The sequence below is a fragment of the Macaca nemestrina genome, chromosome 7, assembly GCF_043159975.1.
Source record: "Macaca nemestrina isolate mMacNem1 chromosome 7, mMacNem.hap1, whole genome shotgun sequence".
NCBI classification, from domain to species: Eukaryota; Metazoa; Chordata; class Mammalia; order Primates; family Cercopithecidae; genus Macaca; species Macaca nemestrina.
The window spans coordinates 143,679,979-143,703,538 of record NC_092131.1 but is presented as its reverse complement, the minus strand read 5'-3'; the positions used below and the strand labels follow the sequence as shown (position 1 = coordinate 143,703,538).

At 46.4% G+C, this 23,560-nt stretch overlaps 2 protein-coding genes across 7 annotated transcripts in view; one reads left to right on the top strand and one right to left on the bottom strand.

Annotated features, from left to right (window-relative positions):
- Nucleotides 1-18,389, bottom strand: part of LOC105489632 (uncharacterized) — a 233,347-nt gene extending 214,958 nt beyond the window's left edge. For 2 of the 5 annotated variants that reach the window (XR_011606030.1, XM_071066785.1), the window contains exons 1-2: nt 12,663-18,384; nt 910-974 (exon numbers count right to left, since the gene is read on the bottom strand). Coding sequence is in view for 2 of the 5 variants with exons in the window: in XM_071066785.1 (XP_070922886.1) it covers nt 910-974; nt 12,663-12,731 (134 nt within the window). In the remaining 3 variants the exon portion in view is untranslated. Of the gene's footprint in view, nt 1-909; nt 7,459-12,662 lie in introns of those variants that run through there. The other 3 variants (XM_011754601.2, XR_011606032.1, XR_011606031.1) reach the window with 3 other exon arrangements.
- The window catches only part of LOC105489645 (lipase C, hepatic type), a 175,983-nt gene that overhangs the window by 56,004 nt on the left and 96,419 nt on the right, over nt 1-23,560 (top strand). The gene's annotated exons all lie outside the window — the stretch shown is intronic.

Below are 23,560 nucleotides of genomic sequence, written 5' to 3'. Positions count from 1 at the left end.
GTAACAGACTCATTTGTAGGGCAAAGGGATTTTCAGTTAGTTCTGTAACACACTGGAAGATCAACACAACGCTCAAGCATCGTTCCTCCCAGAGGAAGCAGATGGGTGAGATAAATAAAACCAGCACTTTCATTGGCATCGTAGGATGCTCGGGGGCCTATTTTCAAGGCTATGTTAAATACACATTTCAGTGATGCTTTAGTCTATTCCACAGTGATTCTCAGATTGTGGTCCCCAGGCCAGCAGCATCTCCAACCCCTGGGAATTTGTGTGAAAGACAAATTCTCCATCCCACCCGAGACCTACTGAATCAGAAACTCTGGGAAGGGGCCCGGCAGTCTGTGTTTTAATGCACCCTCTGGGTGATTCTGATACAGGCACCAAAGTTTGAGAATGTCTGCCTATAAATGTATTTGATCCATTCCATCAAGTTCAAAGGGACCACCTACTACAAAAACTAAGGTTCCTGTTCAGGGTTCATTGAGCAGTCTGAATTTAGAAGAGTGTAAACGTCAAACAGTTTTCTATTTCTCCCATCCCTGCCTTCAGCCATGTACTATCAAGTTATATGCTTCCATTCCTTTATAGCATCTTGGGCAGATTCCTTTAACTTTTGGTCAGTTCGATTATTAAAAGTTACTTTGTTTTATTCTAAAGCCTCAGTCTCACATCTGATTTGACATTCTTCCCTTCATCTTGTGAGCCAGACTCGGAGAGGATGGAATCTGCAGTGGGAAGGGGATCTTTCTGCTCTTTCATTCCTCTTTTCTCTGGAAAACCATGGGGTGGAGTGGGAGGGTGGGGTGAGGCCTGGTCCTGGGACTGCTGCTCCTCATTTTTCAGAGCCCAACCCCTTTGGGGCTGGGAGCTGGTAGTGAGGGAACAGCTGGGGGACACAGAGGTCCTCACCTCTTGTGAGTGGTCTGCTCTTGCTCTGGTTCACTGTGGTCCCATCTGCTGCTGGTGGCCTTGGCCTGTGAAGATGGTAGATGTGGTTTTCTGAGGGTCCTATTGGTATAAGCCCAGCCCATTTATCACTGAGAAGCATAGCTGTGGTCCCTTTTGGCTTCTCCAAAGGTCCATGCCCCTCCTACTCTGTCCTCTTGTACAAAGTCTCAGAAATGACTTGGGTCTTCTTCCCCACCTCTGAGGACTGATGGGAGCTGAGGTGTGGGGACCCATTCCCTCAGGCACACTACTTCATAGTATTTCTTCTCCCAGCTTGGCTAAGCCTCCTCTCTTCAGATGGCTAAAGCAGGCACAACCCCCACATTCCCACACAGCCCCATAAACTCCTATGGATACAGGTCAGTCTCTCTCCAAAACTTCGTCCTCATATCCCCAGCACCACATGGGACCTAGAATAGCATTTCTGCCTCCTGCAGGCACCCTCATCCTGCATTCTTGGTAAGTGATTCTAATCGATCCCCCAACTTGAACTCAAGAGACTCACAACGGGAAGAACAGAACTGCATTATTCGCCCGGCAATTCCTACACTCCCTCTCCCACTTGTCTATCTACATAGGCTGGGGGAAGGCAGTGATGGGAATAAAGACTGCTTCTTTGAGAGCCCTGGAGTTGGAAGAATGTGGCCCCAATTGCTGGCAAGTCTCATTACAGAATGTGGGTTCCGAACATTGGCGCAGTGGCTCATGCCTGTAATCCCAGCATTCTGGGAGGCCAAGGCAGGTGGATCACTTGACCCCAGGAGGTCAAGACAAGCCTGGGCAATATGGTGAAATCCCAATTCTACTAAAAGTAAAAAGAAATCAGCCAGGCCTGATGTAGTCCTAGCTACTGGGGAGGCTGAGGTGGGAGAATTGCTTGAGCCTCGGAGAGTGAGGCTGCAGTGAGCCATGATCATGCAGATCAAGACCCTGTCTCAAAAAAAAAGAAAGAAAGAAAGAAAAAAGAAATGGATAAAATGTGGGTTCCTTAGCACCTGGTGGTTCAGCAGAGGTCCTTGTGCCAGTAAGTCCTATTCACTGCCCTCTCACATTTGCTATTTGCAACATGTCTTCACATATATTATCTCAGTTGACCCCACAGTGATTCTGTAAGGTGTTTAACCTACAAGGAAACAGGCTCAAAGAGGTTAAGTGCCAAGCCCGAGGCCACACACACAGTGGTGATGGCGAGATGGGAACCCAGCCCAGTGACTCCTGAGCACCTGTTCTCTCCCTGCTGTTTCATGCAGGTGTCTCAGCCACACTTGTCTTCCAGCTCTGGGTGAACTTGGAGCAAATAACCAGAGAAATAGCTTGTCTCCAAGGCCACAGAGCAGCTGGCAGGGGAGGGTTTGGGGCATGGAATTTCCTTAGGGAAAACACCAACTTGTTCTGGTCAGTCATGCCCAGTCACATGGGTCCCAGCCATCATCTTCCCAGGCCAAGGTCTTATGTTCCCCTGGAACCCCACTGGCTTTACTCCCTTCCTGGGCTGGAGGAAAGGGTGGGGATATAAGTTGGTACTTCCAAAGCAGAAAGCTGGGTTTTGGGGCTGACAGAGCCGACCTTGAGCTTAAGCTTCATGGAGCACCCAGCCCAGGTCAAATGGGGTCAGGGAGCCATCTGTGCCTTCTGGATGGCTCTGTCTGAATGATTCAGTTCTGCCTGTGGTGGGTGGAAGTTCATGGTTTTACTCCCACATGGTGACTACAGTGCACGGCAATTTTCTAGTCAACAGATAGGGTTGGAGCCTCTGCTACACACAAGAGGCTACTTTCTTCAACTTTAAGACTTCTGATGCTCACAAGATCCTCCCGTGCCCTTACCACGTGCAGCGATCACCCCCAGGGCCTGGGATTTGGAGAGATGTATCACCCACCTGGGCTATTTTCCCCAGTGAAGATGAAAGCCCTCACCCTCTCACAAAGCCAATTGCTAAATTTTCAAGAATTTTGCAAGCTGATTTTTAAACACAGCCATTATTTTAAAATTACATTATAAAACCTACAATGAAACAAATGTTTAAAATGACAGTAATAAATACTCAAATGTTCTCATTTTACTATTGTCTCTGTCTGTAAGGTTATTTCCATCTGTCGTACTGTGTGGTGGAAACACTATTGAATGCTACACCAAAGTGAATCTCTTCCCAACTCCATTATCGGTAACATCACAATGGGAACTTAACAGCAGCCATGATGGTTGTATTTATACATGGAAATTGACAAACATTATAGATCAGGGTTTGATGTATTGTTTTGTTGACTGTGTAAAGCAAGGTTCAGCAAACTTTTCTCTATAAAGGGCCAGGCAATAAATATTTTTCCTTTTGTAGGCCGTAGGTCTCTGTTAAAACTACTCAATTCTGCTATCATAGCACAAAAGCAGCCACAGACAATAGATACATGAATGGACCTGGCTGTGTTCCAATAAAACTTTATTCACAAAAACGTGTGGTGTGCCAGATTTATCAGGCCATAGATTACTAGCCCCTCATCTAGACTTAAGAGAGCCACAGAAAAAAATGTTAGTAATGAAGATTAAACTTAGAACTGTCCCGATTGTAACTAGCACAAAACATTAAGGAAATATTCTTCCAATGCTCAAAAACAATGATTTGATTGAGCAAAGAAATCCTGTAATTGTTGAATGACTGAAGTTCCAACATGTCTTTATTTCATTTTTGTCTTCTTCATTAATGTAAATAAACCTGTCAGCCAACCTACACTTCTCATTTGCCACCATAGGTTGACTAGTGAGACAAGGGTCCAACAAAAATCAGCAAAAGTATTCCATAAAAATCAATTGCTATTTGGAGTTTACAATAAATACTGTATATTTGATTATTATTTATAAATTGTATAATACTCATTTTGAGAGCAATAAAATGCACAATATATGCATGTATGCATGTATATATAGGAATACATTTTCTTCTAGAGAGCCAGTTGCTGAGTATCTACCAATGCACCACTGCCTGAGGGGTGTCTACATAAAAAGAGACCTAACAGCCCAGAGCAGCACTTGTTTAGGACCCAAGGCATGGTCCAGACCCCAAGGAAGGGAAGGGGGTCAGGGATGGATAGACAATCAGGAGAGTTCTCCAAAGTGGTCTGAGAAGGCTTCGTGGGGGAGAGAGAACCGTAAAGCATGGCAGGACTAAATGACAAATGGAGAATGGCTGCACTTCGGACAGGCACACAGCATGAGCTCAGGAGGGGAGACTGAAGTCAGGGACACCAAGAGAAGAGGGTGAGCATAAGGAAGCAGAATGGAATGAAGTGGGGTCAAATATATATAATGGCATGGAAACATGCTATGAGGTTGAGCCAAAAGAAAAGAAAAAGCAGAATGCAAAATTTTACATTTGCATTAAGGAAAAAATACGTTAGAAGAAAATGCACTTAAATAAATTGCTCTGGGTGATAGGATGATAGCTGATTATGTATTCATCCTCAACGCTTTCCTGTACCTTTCTGTTGTACGGAAGTTGTATTACTTTGATATTCATGGGGAAAAATAAGCTTTTCCAGTACGCAGGGCAAAAAGCACTGAGCCAAACCTGAAGCCATAGCTAAGGACAGGGCACATCTCCCCTGATGCAGCCCAGAGGCCCCTGGAGGGAGGCGCTGGGGAGGTGAGTAGAGACTAGGGGTATCAATCCTTCCTGGGAGGACTGCAGGAGCACATGGGTAGCCACTGCTAAGGCCTCCTGCCCCCATGGGCCTGAGTAGCCCTGTCCACACTGGGGACCTGACCCCAACCCCACAGCCTTGGGTAGATGTCTGTTCTCTTTGCAAAGGTCCCCTGCAACCCATCACATTCATAAAGGCAACAAATTGGGGGAAACGAGAGGTCCTCTGTCTTTTTAGGGCTTCACCATTGCCATTTTCCCAACTGAAGAAATATATACACATGTTTAAGTATACTTTACCATGCCTAGAATGGGAAAAATGAAAGTTATTCTAGAGAACATCTCGCTCAACTCGTTTATTTTACTAATAAAAAAATAGAAACTAAGGAGGCCAAGTGGCACACCCAGGAACACAGAGCTATGTGAGAACTAGGTTTCAGCAGAGATGACACCCAGGGCCGGGCACCTCCTTTGTCACCATGCAGGTATCATCAGACAAGCCCACAACTCAGCACTGGGCGATGTGGGCTGAGCAGCCCTTGGCGTCGAAGACATGATTTTTTTATTTTGTTTTTTGAGACGGAGTTTCACTCTTGTTGCCCAGAATGGAGTACAAAGGTGCGATCTTGGTTCATCACAACCTCCACCTCCCGGGTTCAAGCATTTCTCCTGCCTCAGCCTCCTGAGTAGCTGGGATTACAGGCATGCACCAGCACACCTGGCTAATTTTTGTATTTTTAATAGAGACGGGGTTTCTCCACTTTGGTCAGGCTGGTCTCGAACTCCCGACCTCAGGTGATCCGCCCACCTCAGCCTCCCAAAGTGTTGGGATTACAGGTGTGAGCCACCGTGTCCGGCAGACACAATGTATTCTAAGCGCTCCTCAAATTTACCTGTGGACAGCAAGAAGGCCTACAAGGCACCCAGTTTATGATATGCCACTTGGCTTCTTCAGGGCAGAGCTGCGGTAGCAGTACTTTTTTCTCTGTGTACCACACCCCCTCAGCATACAAAACCACTTCTGCCCCACCCATTGCTGAATGGGACCTTCAGATGCTATCTTCTTCATAAAGCTTTTCTATGACTCAGGCCATGTCATTTTGTGGTCAATTACTTTCATTATCATTGTGTTTATTCCCCCTATACCAGCCAGACAATCCCATTTGGTAATCGAAAGAGCCAGTAGCTCTGGCTTGGTCATTTCCTCCACAAAAACCTGACTGAACTGGATATATGCTGAGAATTTCCATCTTGGACATAAACACTTTTCTGCCTTCCGTGATTCACACAATTCCCTTTCCACTCTATCCTGGGCCCCCTGTCTCCATCCTGCCCCCAATGCTGGCTCTGCAGGCATTTTCTGCATGGCTTTCTGTGTATATGCCGCATGGTTAGTCTTAAATCACGCGCCCCCAGAGTGCAGAGGAGATACCAGTTCATACTTTTTCTAATCAGGAATATATGTTGCTAGAGGATTAAGAAATACATTTTCATGAGCTAGACAATAACAAAAATTAAATGGCAAAAGTCCTTGCTGTCCTCAGTAGCTAGAGAGCTTTAAAAATAAATACATAAGCACCTGTTTCCGTTTTTTACTCCTACAGAGGCAGGGAAATTGCTGGAGAGAAAAAAAAAAAAAAAAATGTAAGCCCATATATTCTGTACTGTGTCCCTTGGAAGAAGAATAAAATTTTAAATGGGGTCATCAGGAAGTGCTTCCTAAATGTGAAGTTCACAAACTGAACTTTGAAGTTTAGCAATGGACTTCCCCTGAGCAAGGTCGGCTTAGGCTATTGTTAGACCAGCAGCTGAGCCTCACCCACCACGTCCTTCTACCTCTTGCAATTAAAGCACAGCCCAGGCAGGTTTTTCTTAAATGGGATTTTTCTTTATGTTGGTGCATATGTTGTTGTTATAATAGCAGGGACGTTGTCCTCATTCCTGGCTCTTTCCTCCAAGTCAAAACATTTAGAATGACACCACCCAAAGAATACGTCTTCTTTGAGGCTTTGCTACCTCTAACCCTTCCCACCTCTAACCTTTTCCCATCTTTATCCCCGTTATCTTGGGTGCTTTCGGTTTTTAGAGACCAGCTTTCCACCAGGGTTAAATAACACTCTATGCTTTCTTTCTCCATCAGAAATCAAACCCCCCCCTGTTTCTCAGCTGTTGCTAGCAGAATCTGGTCACCCCTCTGCCCCTCAAAATTACACATCTTATACAACTAGCCCCTGTCCCTGCACCATTCCTGTCCCTTGTCCTTAATGCTGGTTTCCCAGTAGAATAGGAAAAAGGTTTTGCAAAGGGCTTTTTGCCACCATCTCTTTGTTCTTCAGGAGATGATTAAGTTGTGTGTTAAGTGGGAAAAAAGTACATTAGGTCAACCTCAAAATCTGCCATCGATAATATCAGAGTATGTCCATGGCTTTATTATTTTTCTAGTGAAAATTTAAGAAAAAAAGGTGCTAGGTCATAGGATATTGAGAAGGCGGTATATCTCCCCATGTAATACATTCCGAGAGGGAGAGATGGTAGCCATTCCTCCTATTTTTTTAGGTGAGGTATGTATTTTCTAGTTCTGCTGGGACAAAAACAGCTTTCAGTCATTGAAAGCCAAAGGCCCAGCGGACATCAGAAGGAGCTGGCCTCCCTCACTGCAAGACGACCTCTGGGAAGTCTAGTCAAAGCCCAGTGAACCTTTGGCTTTTCCCAGCAAGCAGGAACTGACATAGACTGTGTCTTTTATAGAGACCTCACTTTGGAGAATGCTTAATGAGGGGCAAATATTCGCTGGTCAGGTTGAATTTTTTTCCTTTGCTAAGCTTGAGTGAAAATCTTCTGGAAAATAGACTTGGTTTTTTTTTTGTTGTTGTTTTGTTTTTCTGTTTTTTTTTTTTTTTTTTTTTTTGAGGTCCCCTAGAGAGCTCACAATAAATACACAAATCAAAACAAAGCTACAAATACACAAAAAGTCTCAGGCTTGGTCCAGATTTTCAGGAAACCAGTAGTTTCTGGAGGAAGTCCCACCCGCTCCTGAAAACAGAAAAAATAAACAAGAGAGTCCACCAGCGAACACGTATTTAGTCTTCTCTGGAGTCATATTAAGCAATTTTTACGTTTATGGAAAAGCAAACAGTGCCCCCGCATAGGGCGTGGCCCACACTGGGATGGAAAACCAGCCTTGTGCGCTCTCCACCGTGTTCTGGTGGTTTCCGCAGCTGTCACAGGAAAGAATCCACACCCGTCCCCAAGGACGCCTGCACGGGAACACATGCCCGCTTCATTACCCCTTGGAGGAAGGACAGAGGTATCTGAGGGATTCCCAGCCCTGGGCACTCCTCGCAGCTTCCTCCTTCACAGGCGGGGCCCTGGGAGGCTCTGAGTGGGGCCACTGGCTTCCTACGAGATCAGAACGGCAGCCAGTTGGTGGGTGCAGCAGGCTCACACCCGGCAAGCGCGGACCTCTCCCTTTTTCCTAAGAAGGGAAAACAACTCTCAAGGCTCACCCTGGAGGCCCACAGGGAAGGCTGTGTCGGTCCCGTCCTGGTGGACACGTCTGAGCACCCCGTAGGGCTCTGCTCTGAAAGTCCTTTCAGCTCCCAGTGAGCACTACTCCAGTCGATGAACAGACCCAAAACCCTTCCACTCTCGGCGCCTCGGCCCCACCCACCACCTGGCGTCTGTCTTTAAGGATGTTTACAACAGAGTTCTGAAATAAAGTTTTGGCTTCTTCCTGGAGTTCTAACTCTGCAGGAGAGGCAGTCAGGTGGGATTTTGAGGAATTCAGGAAGTAGAGAACAGCTCATGGTGAGAGGAAGGGCTGGGGTGACTTGGAATGTGGATGTGCAACAGGAAACGTGAAGGCTGGATGGGAGGCAGCGTGGGCACAGTTAAGGTGGGCCCCGGGCCGGGGATGGCCCCCTGACCAGAGAGTAGGCTTCAAAATCTCAGCCTCGTACTGTGTGTCAGACACTCTCCCAAGCCCTTCACTTAGGTAATAGTCACATCTCCCACCCTCACTCTCACCCTGTAAAGGAGCTCTTAGCATAACACTGCTCTCCACGGCTGGGAACCCCAGGCTTCGATGGGTGACATCACTTGTTGAAGGTCACTCAGCCAGTAAGGGCGAGGCTGGGCTGCAAACTCAATGGCCCAGCACAGAGCTCACACAGGACCATTTGCTAATCGCGGTGATGTTTTCCAGGGAGAGTTTAGAGAAGCTCTGGGGCTGGGAAAAGAGGGCAGCTGTCAGAGAGGAAAGCGCAAGAATGAGGAGTCGGGAGACCCAGAGCTCAGGAACAGACTTCCTTGGCCTGTGGACTAGTCCAATAGCCTCTTTAGCCCTCAGTTTTCTCACCTGCAAGAGGACAATGGGCCAGATTGGTGCTTTTCTGAGAGAAAGTGCTAGTGGTTTAGAGCAAAGGAGTTATCCAAACCTGGCATGTAAGAGGGCTTTGTTTGGGGTTGGTCCACAGGATGGTTACAGTGGAAGGAAGAAAGCCACCAAGGCCAACTGGAAGATGTGCAGAAACCCAGAAGTGAGGTGAGGAGGGCAATTCTCAGGTGCAGAGCTTAGAGTGGTCACTGCTGGGAGGGAGAGGTCATGATAAGACCCAAGAAACACTTCAAAGGAAAAACTAACAGCATTTAAAGATTGGCTGCAATAGTGACAATGATAAAAGCTAACATTTACTGAAGGCTATACCAGTTATCCCACCAAGTACTGAACTACCAATCCTCACAGCAGGCCACTGCAGGAATGATCATCATCATTGATCCCACTTTATAGATAAGGAAACTGAAGCTTATAGAGGCAGAGACACTTGCCAAAGCTGGCAGCCCCCGGAGCCAGGATTTGAACACAGTCTCGGTACAGGGCCTATGATTTCTTTGTTTTTGAGACAAAGTCTTGCTCTGTCACACAGGCTGGAGTGCAGTGGCTCCATCTTGGCTCACTGCAACCTCTGCTTCCCTGGTTCAAGTGATTCTCCTGCCTCAGCCTTCCGATTAGCTGGGATTCCAGGTACGCACCACCACGCCAGGCTAATTTTTTATTTTTTGTGTTTTTAGTAGAGAAGGAGTTTTACCACGTTGGCCAGGCTGGTCTCAAACTCCTGACCTCAAGTGATCTGCCTGCCTCGGCCTCCCAGAGTGCTGGGTGAGCCACTGCACCCAGCCACCTATGTTCTTAATCCCTGTGCAACTCTGCCTACTATCTGTGTGCAGAAGAAAGCAACAACACTCCCCTCCAGGACTCTGCCTTTCACACCCATTGGCCTCTTGGATGCCCTTGTCTCCTCCTGGTTCCGATTCCCTTCAAATTCCAGCTTCTCCTTTAAATTTCACACCTTATTCTGTGCACGCCTCCACACCTGCCTCATGCTGTTCCCCCACCCCCACCTCCCACCCCATCCCACTCCCACAGTTCAAACCTGCCCCTAGAAGTCCTGGAAAGTTTCTCCCTCGTCCTCAGTCCCACCCATCACACAGTCCGCACTGCATCATCCAAGTTACATGCCAAATGTCTGCACCCCTCTGTGTCCGAGTGAGGCCCGCCTTCCTCTTCGCTTCTGTCATCTATTTTCCTATTTCTCACATGTATTACACTGTGTTCATCATGTCTATTGTTGTCTGCTTGTTCATATTTCCACCTTCCCTGTAGGATCGTGTGTGCTTTGAAGGCAGAGAGAGGCTGGGCCGTAGTCTAATCTGTGTGCAACAGATGGCATATAGTGGATGCTGGAGAAATGCTGATGACTGCATTGACATGATTGATTGATTGGATTAAATGAATGACCACAAGAATAAATGAACATCGGGATCCAGGAAAGGTGTCCTTCTGGCACCAACCCTATTCTGTCCCCCTAAACAGTATTACATTTAGTGTTTATGATAAAGGCTTTCGGCACCCTTTCGAAGAGTTGGTACCACTGGTCCACTTTCTGCCCTGCCCTTAATCCATCCCAGTGGTTTAGACACTCACACATACATTCTCTCTTTCTCCTTCCCTGACTGGACCCCAGACCAAAGCCAAAGAAATAAATGTTCCCTTCTCCTGCTGTGTTCCCACTTCAACAAATTAATCCTCAGCATGAGAGGAACCAAAGCCAGCACCTCAGAAGTCAGGCTCCTGTCAGCTTGGTTTGCTCACCTGCACACAGCCCTTGACTTCCTCCCCCTGTGTGGGAGGAGCACAGTCCTGACTCAGAGGCCACTCTAGGCAATCCTCTCCTCCCAGGCAATCCTTCAGGGAACCCGTTGGCTGAGCTCTGGCCTCTGGGCAGAGGGAGCAGGCCTGTGGAACCCTTTCCAAGACCAGCTGAGCTCTGCTGGTCCGCTGGGCCCTGCCTGCAGAGACAGGTTGGTGGAGTTATTCTCGGTGCTCATTAGCGCTGCACAGGCGTTTGGATTATTCCTTTATCATTAAACGGCCCCCAGAACACTGCAGATTCATCCCTGCTTTTGAAGTCGTAAGAGACTCCAAGAAGTTGATTCCAATCTCTTCTCTCCCAGCATGGACTCCTCCTGGAGCAGCACTGGGGGTGTCTGGCTGTAGAGTGACAGTCAGGGACCACTCCCCTGTGAAAGATGATATTATGCTTCTACTGCACACCTGCAAATTGGGATGGTGTTTGCCTCCCAGCCTGACTGCTCTGTTCTCATCTTCCAGGGAGGTGGGAGGTGGGAGGGGAACTTATGTGTCATTCACTCCAGGGTCCTGACAGCCACTTGCTCAGAGCACGGGATGTTGGTAGGGCCTGCAGTCTAGGTTCCAGCTTCAGTGAGCTCTGGGACCTCAGGAAAAGGGCTTGACCCCTCAGAACATCTGCAGGAGTCTATGACCCAGACCACACCAAGCTTTCGGAACCTGTTGTGCTCTTTTACTCTCTCCCACTCCTCTCCACCCTCTCATGCTGTGCTATATCCACAATGCACCAGCCCAGGCTGACTCAACTTCCCGCCCACTGCTCCCCTTTAAGCTACGGCACCCACCCTTTTGCCCCAAACTCCTCTATCCTATCTGAGCCCCTGCAAACAGCCTGGGTCAGCCATGCCCTTCCTCTAACCAGGAAAGAAAGAAAAGAATCCATCAGGTCTTTTCTGTGTCCTGAGATTGCGCAGGTATTCATCCACTCCACTCCCATCTCCCTGACTCCTTTCTTGCTCTGTTTCTCAGGGACCTAGGCATTGGGTCCTGGTGAGTTTTCTACTTTTCCATCACTCCCTTAGGACCCCTCAACCTGTCTGCTCATCAAAAAAGTCCAATAAAGGGATTCATATCTTTGATACTTAATTTTATAGTACCTCTTGCGTAACTCTCAAGTTTGAGATCAATACAAATAAAATCATTTAAATTGTCTGATATTAAACACTTCTGACCCGAAAAGCAAAAAGCCTTTTAACGGATAGTTACATTGATACAAGAGTCACAATGAGAGGCTTCAAAGATGAAAGTAATGGATCAGAAAATAGAACAGTAGAGAAAACACAGATGAAAGGCAAATAACCCCTTTTGAAAAATCCAAAGTTTTCATTTAAAAAATAAAATTGCCCAAAGCACTGTATTGTGTTTAAAAAAAAAAAAAAATCATGATGAAAGGAGAATGTACCTGTCACCCTCCCATCCCCCTCTATACTTATCCCTTTCTATCTTTTGGTGCTGTGGTCTTTGTGGTGACTTTATTGGCTCAAGTTTCCTAGGCTGGTGGTCCCAGAGCCTGGTTTGTGTCTTCTTAGGAGCAGTATTCATAACGCAGGTGTGATGGACACCTGTAGGTGGGTAATGCCACCTGTGTGAACCAATGTGGCTCCAAAGAGCCTAACTTCCTATCTGCATGGTTAATCCAGTCAAAGCCCAGCCTGCTTTCCCATATAACTGGAGCTCAACAGAGCTTTTCATTAAAGCAACACATCATAACAAATACTTAACTAGTGCAAATAAAGCATTTTATTTAAAGCAAGTTTTAAAGACATATAAACATTAAGCACCAGAGCTCCATTCTTTAGCTGCTATTCATCACAGCCTATGCCAGTCCTTGAGTTCTGTCAAACTTGGGTAGAAGCCAATTTTCTAACTCACCTTCAACTTTCTTGGGATGAGTCCTTCCCGGGTTCCTTGTTTTCCTAGAAATTTCAGTGGCTTGATCATCCATCAAAACATATAGGGCAACCAGGCGTGGTGACTCACACTTTTAATCCCAGCACTTTGGGAAGCCAAGGCAGGCGGATCACCTGAGGTCAGGGGTTCAAAACCAGCTTGGGCAACATGGTGAAACCCTGTCTCTACTAAAAATACAAAAGTTAGCTGGGTGTGGTGGTGTGCACCTGTAGTCCCAGCTACTCGGGAGGCTGAGGCAGAAGAATCGCTTGATCCTGGGAGGTGGAGGTTACAGTGAGCCAAGATTGTGCCACTGCACTCCAGCCTGGGCAACGGAGTGACTCTGTCTCAAAATGGAAAAAAAAAAAAAAAAAGGAACACAGCAGAACACATAGGCCTTCTCATCTAAAGTCCAAATAAGAGAATACTATGACTGGTTGGCACTGGAGGAAAGAAAAGCTCTATCACTGCTCCCTTACTTTTCTGATGTTTTGGGTTTCTATGTCTTATCCCTTCAGGAACCAGGGGATAAAGAAGATTCTCTGTCACGTGCACCCTACATTGGCCCATGTCACTTCCCTTCTTCCAATCAGAACCAGTCATTTCCCCCACTTGATTGCTTCCCTAATCTTTGAACTTTGAAGCAGGATGTATTTATCGATTGATGGATATTTACTTATAATTGGTACCTCTTATGAAAGCCAAGCTTTTATATCTGGCTTTTAACACAGACTGTGCTCTTCAATAGTCTTAATGCAGATTGAAGGTTTTTCAAATTCACATTTTTAGAAAAGAGTTCCATTAAATTCCACATGAACAATGGAAAAAGTTTTAAATGGGACATTACAGTCATCAATTAAACACAGATTATAGGGCTGGGAGGAAAAGACAAAGACCAAATGTTCAACCAAGGGCAGAGGTGGGGTGTAGATTACAGATCAGAACCATAACAGATGGAGTCCCAAGTGGATCCAGGAAGTTGGAGGGAGCAGGTAAAGTACTTGGGTCAGGGATTCACAGGCCTAGGAACTCAGCTAGGGCAGGAAGGCTCAAACAAGGTAAGGGAGCCAAGAAGGTTGGACCCATCCAGGGAAGATCGAGTCCAAGAGGGCAGTCATCACCAGTCCCACACTAAAAGCATCAAAACTCTCTAATCTCCATCTTCTCTACTCTGTGGTATGTTGTCGAGGTAGGAATAGGTATGCAGGAAACTAGGGAGACAATCATAGCCCTCGACGTCTATCATTTCTAATTAACACAGGGCAGAGCAGTTTGATCTTTTGGTGGAGATCTAAAATTCCTCTGAAGTTCTATCAAGCCCGATCTCCTGATGATTCAATGCTAGTTCTAAAATAGGAAGACTTACTTCCAAAACCAACAGATGTTTGGGCTGTCATTATGCCTGCACTAAACTCACTTGTGATTTTACTGTGAAGTCCTGTCTGTGTAATTTATTAGGAATCATTTACATAAGGTTACGTGGAAAATGTTATTAGTCATGAGTTATCTATCTGTCCATCTCAATGATTTGACTTTTACAGCAATGCAATGGGACATGCTGAGGGACCATTTGGTCAACTTTTCACCTAATGGTGGTACGATTAGAACTCCTAGCGGGTGACTCGGAGAGTGATTAGAAATAAAAAGGTTCTGGAAATTCCCCCACACTCTTTAAGGAAGCCTTTGTCAGGTATCTTAGTTTCGTGAAAGGTGGACTGATGTTTTCCATCTAGTATACAAAACATTTTCGAAGTAGTTATAGGACATTGAACAAGCCATTCAGCTCTCTGGGTCTGTTTTCTCATCTATAAAATAAAAGCCATCAACAGATCACATGATCTCTATGGTTCCTTTATTCTAAGGACGTATAGTTATTTTAAAGTCTTGGTTAGCCATCTTGACCAAACTAGCATCACAGGTAAGAAACAAGCTGCGAAAACCAAAATTCTTCTCTGGTTTATACCCTTTAAGACAGAGGAAACCACTTTATATGTTGTCTGGGGTACTTTTCCCTAAACACATAATGGCTTTGTCTGCATCAAAGGTCATCTTCTATTTTCCTGCCCATTCATATGACCCCATAAGACCTTCCAGCATCTCAGTCAGCTGAGCATTTTACCTCCTGGAAAGCACATGGTTTCCTTCTTCTCTTTGTAGGTCATATGAAATGCTCATATGGTATGTACTGTAATCACTTAGTAAAGTTGCTTTTCACATATCTTCATCCAGAAAATTATCCCAACTGTTATATATACCTTTATTCTAATTTAATAATTCCAGTTTTCAAAACACTTTTCAGACGTCCATTGTTTTGTCTGAATCCTCAGGACAACCTCATTTTTTATAGATTATTACACAGCATTCCTACTTATATATAATAGTTATAACTTTTTATTCCTAATAAACTTTGGCGTGACGTTTCATCAGATTCTGATAGTTTCTTTTTTCATTCATTGTATTCCTATCCAAATGTTTACTGACCCTGGGAAATAAATCTGGTGGACCAATGAAGCATGTATCTCAGAGGGTGATTAGAACTAAAAGCTGAAACGGACTTCAGTGATCACCTGTCCCACTCATCCTTGACCATAGGATCTTGTTCACAGTGACCAAAAGGTACATATCTCTCAGGGGCTTCCTGCTTGCGGAGCAGAACCTTTGCTTACAGGCTCCTTGTGTCTGTGAGCTCCTCGGAACCGCTCTTGAGCTCACAATGCCTGATTTGCACATATTGGGTTCCACTCCATGGCTTCTTCCGGTCCCCTCATAGAAGCAATGTTTTCCTTTCTTCAAATCCATCCTTTCCCAGAGAGCTTTGCAGCCACTTTTACTGGATTAATGAGTCAGCTGCAGAGTTTATGATCTAGTACTAGGCCTTCTAGGAAGCAGCTTTCCTGGGCTTATGTCAGGCTGTTCAAGAGCCTCCTGGCCTCCCTGCAACATTTGCTAGGCTACTTTTTCCTCCTAATTAATGGCTCTACCTTATCAGAGTGGCCCATTCTCAAATGCAGTAAATGAGTCCTTGATGTGCTATGTTTTGTTCTGGAAACTTCCCACGCTGCTCAGACCTGAACTGGGATTTGCTCACTGCTGCACAGTGGTTTGCCCACCAGGTATCCCTTACATCAAATCCTGCCCACGCTTAGAAAAACCACAGCTAAAAGTTGTTTGGCAAGTCTGGATGTTCACAGGGTTTTCCCACTGAGGGTCAGGGATCGCACAACGGTTGAAAGCTTGAACCCTGGGGTCAGCTGGAACTGCCTCTAACACAAGGACTGCTCTTAACAAGAACTGAGGCTTCCTAAACTTCAGTTTCTGGGTCTGTAAAATAGGACCCACTTCCTATAAATGTTGAGAAGATTAATGGGAATAATGCATGTAAAATGCACAGTACATGATAAAAGCCCAATGATTACTCATTATCCCACTCAATGCTTGGGGAAAGGCAAAGCAGCTAATATTACCCCAGATTGTAGGTAAGAATACTGGGTTCAAAAGAGGTCACATGGCTTACCCTTGTCTATACTGTACCTGCATGAACCATGGACCCAAACCTAAGTCCTAGCCACCTCCCAGACCCTTGCTCTCTCTGCTTCCCCCGCAGTGCCTCTCAGAGCCAAGACCTGTGTCCATGACAGTGATTCCCAAAGTGTGGTCCCCAAACCAGCAGCATCAGCATCACCTGGGAACTTGTTAGACATGTTAGGGTCTCACCCCAGACCTAATGAATCAGAAACTCTGAGAATGAGGCCCCACAGTCTGGGTTTTATCAAGACCTCCAGAGGATTCTGATGCACAGCCAAGGTTGAGAACCAAGGCTCCGTGGAATACTAATTTGCCTTTAGATCAAGCCCTGCCACCTGCTCCTGAGACGGATGGTCCACAAATCTCAATGTGATTCCTAACATGAGTTAAGCTGACCAACCCTGTGGCGTCATCAGGGGATTTGTGATTAATACATATTGAGACCGTTTAACCGTGGCAGTGGTTCTCACCCTCAGAAGCTCATTAGAATCATCTAGGGAACTTATAAAGTAACACACAGGCCCACCCCAGACCAGTTCAGATCTAAAGACAGCCTGGACTGACAACCACAGAACTACAGAGCTGCCACCCAGACTCCATGGAACTCTGCTAGGCTAGTAATAGTTTTACTTAAGGTTTATGTGTTTCATAATCCTGTTCCAGTAAATTGGCTCCTTTCCTCCCTGTGAACCTTGGACTCTCTGGCTGGCCAAGCCTCCACACCTCATGCCCACTTGTTTGCACAGCTACTAACGGTCATGAAGTTTTTTCTTAATGTACCTAAGCTCCACTGCCCAGAGCTATCCTGCTTGATCTGAAAACGTCATGATGAGATACAGTAAGCATTAAACATTAGTCCACCACAGTTGTTTTTCTTCTAGTAATTTAAAGGGCTTCAGGGAACAGTTTGTGTGCGTGTGTGCACACGCGCCTTGAGAGACTGGATCTCACTCTGTTGCCTGCGCTGGAGTACAGTGGCATGATCCTAGTCTACTGTAGCATTGAACTCCTGGCCCAAGTAATCTTCCTGCCTCAGCCTCCCAAAGCACTGGGATCACAGGCATGAGCCACCATACCCACCCTAAGGAATATAGTTTTATGAGCATGTTGCCGTATTCAGAATTCTGAGCTCAGATCTTGGCCCACTTGGGTCTCAACCATTTAGAGTACTGATTACCAAAGGAAGAGCACAGTGTCAGCTTTTCTCCTTTTCCTCAACATGGGAGAGGGGATTTGGCTTAGGCTCAAAGCCCTAGTGATGCTTTCTGCTCCAACCCCTTTAAATTGAAGATCACCAACTTCCCAAAAAGAGGCCACCCTCATTTTCCAACTTGGCTCAGGCAGGGAGGCTGAGAAGCTTGGGGCTACCCATTCACCCAGTCACCAGGCAGATGGACAGATGAGAGAACTGGGACCTTAAGGCCTGCCCTCAGGAGGCCTGGCACCAGGCTTTACAGCCCAGAGCAGAGAAAGACCGTGGCTGTTGCAAAACTCCTTGAGTGAAGTGACCCTGCCTTCTACTAAAAACATGGCCCAGTGGATTCCAGTTATTAACAAAGCTCGTTGAGAAGAAGCAAGAAAGGGATGGAGCAATGGCTAAGACCTCCCTGCGGTAGCACTTCCCCCAAGAGAACAGAGGAGTTGATGGGCATGGCATATTTTTCTCAATGTTGGATGACATTCCATCACCTTCTTCGTCTTCATGGAATCCTTTTTTTTTTTTTTTTTTTTTCTTTTCTCTGAGACAAGGTGTCCCTTTATCACCCAAACTGGAGTGCAGTGGTACAATCATGCCTCACTGCAGTCTCGACCTCCCAGTCTCAAGGGGTCTTCCCACCTCAGACTCCTGAGTAGCTGGGACTACAGGCACACACCACCACACCTGGAAAATTTTTGTAATTTTTGCAGAGATAAGGTTTCACCATGTTGCCCAAGCTGGTCTCAAATTCATGGCCTCAAACAATGCTCCCGGTTCAGCCTACCAAAGTGCTGAGATCACAGGCATGAGTCACCGTACCCAGCTGGAATGCATTCTTTGAATTTTAAAAGACTGTAAATGAGAGATTTGTTCAGAGAAGAGGGTGTTTCCTATGTACAAACCCAAAGACCAGCTTTTATTTTTTATTAGGTATTATAGTCACAGAGGTATGAAAGGGTATATAATATTAAGTCTAAGAAATTTTTATGAAATCTTTGAAAATGCATTTTTATGAAATTTTGAATAAAAATTTTAATAAAATTACTCAATTTTTAAATGTAACTTAAAATTATATTTTTATAAAATTACTCAATTTTTATAAAATACATTTTTCCTACTTTGAAAAGTAGTACATGCTTAATACAGAATTGGAAAAGACAAAAATACAGAAAGAATTGCATTGAACTCTATCATTTTAGGTCAAAACTTCAGATTTTGCCAAACACCTTGAAAGTATGAGTAGATAGAGGAAGACTCGTCCTTTCGTCTGTCTCCTTTTCATTTTCCTAATACCTAACACCTCTCTAATCTTTCTAGTAATGGGTAAGAAAAGCTTCCATAAAGAAAGGTAGAGAGAATTGAAGCATGGCAGTATTTTTGCGGGAGAAATTATAAGGTTTGAAGGCCTCAGGACATACCCAGTGATCTAAGGTCTAGGCCAGAGATAAGTAGGCTTTTTTTGTTTTGTTTTGTTTTGTTTTGTTTTTTTTGAGACAGAGTCTTGCTCTGTCACCCAGGCTGGAGTCCAGTGGTGCAATCTCGGTTCACTGCAACCTCTGCCTCCCAGGTTCAAGCAACTCTCCTACCTCAGCTTCCTGAGTAGCTGGGATTACAGGCACACGCCACCATGCCCAGCTAATTTTTTTGTATTTTTAGTAGAGATGGGGTATCACCATCCATGTTGGCCAAGCTGGTCTCGAACTCTTGACCTCAAACGATCCATCAGCCTCAGCCTCCCAAAGTGCTGGGGTTACAGGCATGAGCCATGGCGCCCAGCTCATAAATAAGTAGCTTTAAACACAAGTGAGGATTCTATTCCATCAGGAATGGCTGCTTTATGCAGAAGGACTTTAAGATGATATCAGGCTAAGGGCAACAGAATACTGTAATCCATTAGCCGTATCTGTTATGGTCATAGGAGCAGCAAGAGGCAGTCTGAGTGCTACACACTTTACAGTGATCTAGGGGTGAGCTGAATAGTGAATGGAGATTTGCCTAGGAGAACCTTCTGGAGTTAGTGCTCCAAAAATCTGAATCAACCAAATGAATGAATTGAGCCAAATAGAAATGCATGACTATTCAGTTTTTATTATGTAGAGAGAGGCTTAGAAAGGGCAGGCACCTGGAGTTCCTCCACCCTCCTCACCCAATCACAACCGCCCTTACTGCCCTGCCAGTCCAGCCACATGCCCTTTCCGTCTCTCTCAATGACCCTTCTCAATGACCCTTGGGCTCCCCACTGAAGCTCGCTGAGGGCAGGGAACCCAGCTCTTTGGGGCCATAAAGGCATTAGTTCACCCTTCTCAGCCCCTTACCTATTTACTGGGTATTTAGATCAGGCCAAGTGTGGTGGCTCACGCCTGTAATCCCAGCACTTTGGGAGGCCAAGGTGGGTGGATCACCTGAGGTCAGGAGGTCGAGACCAGCTGGGCCAACATGGTGAAACCCCATCTCTACTAAAAATACAAAAAAGCAGTCGGGCATGGTGGCATGTGGCTGTAATCCCAGCTACTTGGGAGGCTGAGGCAAGAGAATCACTTGAACTCGGGTGGCAGAGGTTACAGTCAGCAAAGATTGTGCCATCACACTCCAGCCTGGGTGACAGAGCGAGATTTGGTCTCAAAAAAAAAAAAAGATGATGATCTTGGAAGGATTACGTCTGTAATTCCTGCACTTTGGGAGGCTGAGGCAGGTGGATCACACAAGGCCAGGTGTTCAAGACTAGCCTGACCAATATGGTGAAACTCAGTCTCCACCAAAACATACAGAAATTAGCCAGGTGTTGTGGCATGTGCCTGTAATCCCAACTACTCAGGAGGCTGAGGCATGAGAATCGCTTGTACCTGGGAAATGGAGCTTGCAGTGAGCCAAGATCCTGTCACTGCACTCCAGCCTGGACAACAGAGTGACACTCTGTCTCAAAAAAAAAAAAGATTTGCCCGTTCCCTCCAGGGACACACAGCCTATGGGAGAGGGACAAGAAATATAATTATATTTAAAGAATTATAAAACAATTTTTATAAATTTAAAATTATAATGAAATCATTGTAATTATTCAGATCAGAAAAAATAAAAGCAAGTAAGTGCCAGGCATGGGGCTAAGCATTATACTCACCCACTGTATTCCATGTCATCTTTATGATGGCCTCGTGAGGTTTACTAATAGAGCCCCCATTTTACAAATGAAGAAAACTGAGGCTTAGAGCATTCAAGCTAGGCAAGGGCTAAGCCATGACTCAAACCCAGATGTGTCTGACTATGGCTGTTACTAAGAGGGGAAGGGAATCATCTGAACTTGGGCTTGACTCAGAAAGGGGCATGGTTTTGGTAACTTTGAAAACACTACCACCCTACCCTCTAACACTGGCAGAGGGGAGCTGGACGGCTGGGGAGGGGCAGGACAGCAGCCAGAAGCAACAGCCTCTGCAGTCCCAGCAGCTGGGACCTCATGCCTCAACTAAGGATTGCCCAGCCCGGGTCCTGGCCCCCAGCACTGGGTATCAGCTCAGAGCAGTGAAGGCCGCTGGGGGCCTGTGGTTCCTGCATTTCCTGTGCTTATGCTGCCAGGGTGGGTTTTATGTGACCAGAGAGAAGCAGGGAAAATTGCTGAGAAGTCAGAGATCTGCCAGGGAATCGGTGATGAGCCCCAGGAAATGCTTTTTGTCTAAAAATATGCCATTTCTGAAAGGAAAACAGTCATTAGAGGGTGTGAGAAGCCCCCGTGGTGAGGAAAGCAAAACAGTAAGACTCACTGGGAGGCCAGTGGAACAACAGAGAAGCCCATTACCCACCCACTTCCTGTGCGATTAACAAGACGTTTGGAGGATGAAAGGCAAGCAGACAAAATGACAACCCACAGACAGAACTCCAGGGGAAATGTCTGGGGACAGCATGGGAAGATGCAGCAGGGAGGTAGGAGGATAAGAAACTGTTCCAGTTAATATCTTTCTGGCATCAGCTGGTTCAGCTATAGATTTGGCTAAAATTACCTGTGTACTTACTAGATGCCAGGCAGTTAGGGGGCTTTGCTTAAATCACTCTCCTGCATTCTTTACACAGCACTTGATGAAGGAGGAAAGTGAGTCTTGGAGGTTAAGTGACTTGTCCAAGGTTACACAACTGGGAAGGGAGACAGACATGGTTCCATCCCAGGTTCCCTGATTCCAAATCTCCCACTCATTCCAGTGTACCAACCTGCCTCCAATAAGATCAGGAGTCTTTTTTTGCGTGTGTGGAGACGGAGTCTTGCTCTGTCGCCCAGGCTAGAGTGCAGTGACACGATATTGGTTCACTGCAAACTACACCTCCCAGGTTCCAGCAATTCTCCTGCCTCAGCCTCCCGAGTAGCTGGAACTACAGGTGCCGACCACCACACAGGCTACTTTTTGTATTTTTAGTAGAGACGGGGTTTCACCATGTTGGTTAGGCTGGTCTCAAACTCCCAACCTTAGGTGATCCGCCCGCCTCAGCCTCCCAAAGTGCCGGGATTATGGGCGTGAGCCACCACGCCCGGCTTAAGATCAAGAGTCTTGACCACCCCCAACCTAGGTGTACTCAGTCCAGTTTTCCTGGCAGACTATTGCCATTTTGCATTCCTTATTTTATCTTGTGTTGAAGCAAACAGGACTAAGGAAACTCCCTACCTTTTTTATTAATGACTCATTTTCAGCTAAAACACACTGTAGCCACATCAGATACATGTGCTCACCCAGCAAAGATGTACTGTGGGAAGGTAACGTCTAAGTTACTTGATCCAAAGCCCTTGTACATCAATCGTCAAGCACCCAACCCTCCTTTGCCGAAATTTCCAGGGGACTGGGCCCTTGGGTGGGGGAAGAGGGGACAGTTTCTTCAGGGGCCTCTCACCACTGGGAAGTGCATCCTCTCTGCTGGGGGCAGTAAAAAGGCTTTACATGGGCCGGCTGTGGCTCATGCCTGTAATCCCAATTCTTTGGGAGGCCCAAGCAGGAGGATTCACTTGAGCCCAGAAGTTTGAGACCAGCCTGGGCAACACAAAGAGACCCCACCTCCACAAAAAATACAAAATTTAGCTGGGCTTGATGGCTACACACCTGTAGTCCCACTTACTAGGGAGGCTGAGGCAGGAGGATCAGAAGGTCAAGGCTGCAGTGACCCATGATTACACCTCTGCATTCAAGCCTGGGCAACACAGCGAGACCCTGTCTCAGAAAAAAAAAAAGAGGCTTTTCATGAATTTCACATTCCACCCTCCACCGTCTTTGATATAGGTAATTTATCAGCATTTTGTAGAGGAGGAAACAAGGTCTCCCCTACGTTAAGCCCAAATCCAGTTTGACCTTGGTGACACAGTGAGCGTCCTTGCGTGGAGGTACGCAGGATCGCTGAGGGTGACAACCTTCGAGGTCCCTCCCTGGCCTGTCTGCCCAGGCTGAACATCCTCAGAGACCTCAGCTCTCCTCTCAGCACACAATTCTGCTCCACTCATGGCCCTCCCAGCCACCCCTGGCTTCTCAAAGCTACTCCTGCATGGAGGCAGGTACAACTAACCAGTGAGCCTCCTGACCTGCCCCATCCCATTGAGGAACTGCTTCTAGGTCCCTGTGGATTCTGGGCCTCTGTGAAGTGGCGAAAGGAGAGGACGCATCTCCAGCTACCATCCCTCCACCTATTTTCTAAGGAAACCAGTGAGTTATCAAATGCCACCTCTGGTGGCCCCGTCTCAACCCTCACTGTGAGAGGCCTTCCCCAAGTCAGAATTTCCCACAGGGGAAGTCACTGTGGGCTTCTCTCTCCTTCCCCTACCTCATGTGGTCAGGAAGTCCAGCCGGCCTTTTCTCCTGTGTGTCTCTCAAATGTGTCCCCTGGCTCCCCTCCATTGCCACTGCCCTCTTCAGTGTCTGGCCTGTGCTCCCACCATAGGCTTGAAGCTGGCTGCCCTCTCACCTCCATCCTCCATACCACAATCCTGGTGATCCTTCTAAGAGGCAAAGGTAATCATGCTTCTTCCCTGCTCAAGATCTGTCAAAATATTCCGCGGCCTCCAGAGAAAAGGTAGACAGCCCGGCCACCCAGGCCCTTCACTATCTGCCTCTAGACCATCTCCAATGTCCTACAGTGTCCTGAATGTTCCCTTTCCCTGCCTCTGCCCAACACACACCCATTCTTTCAACACCCA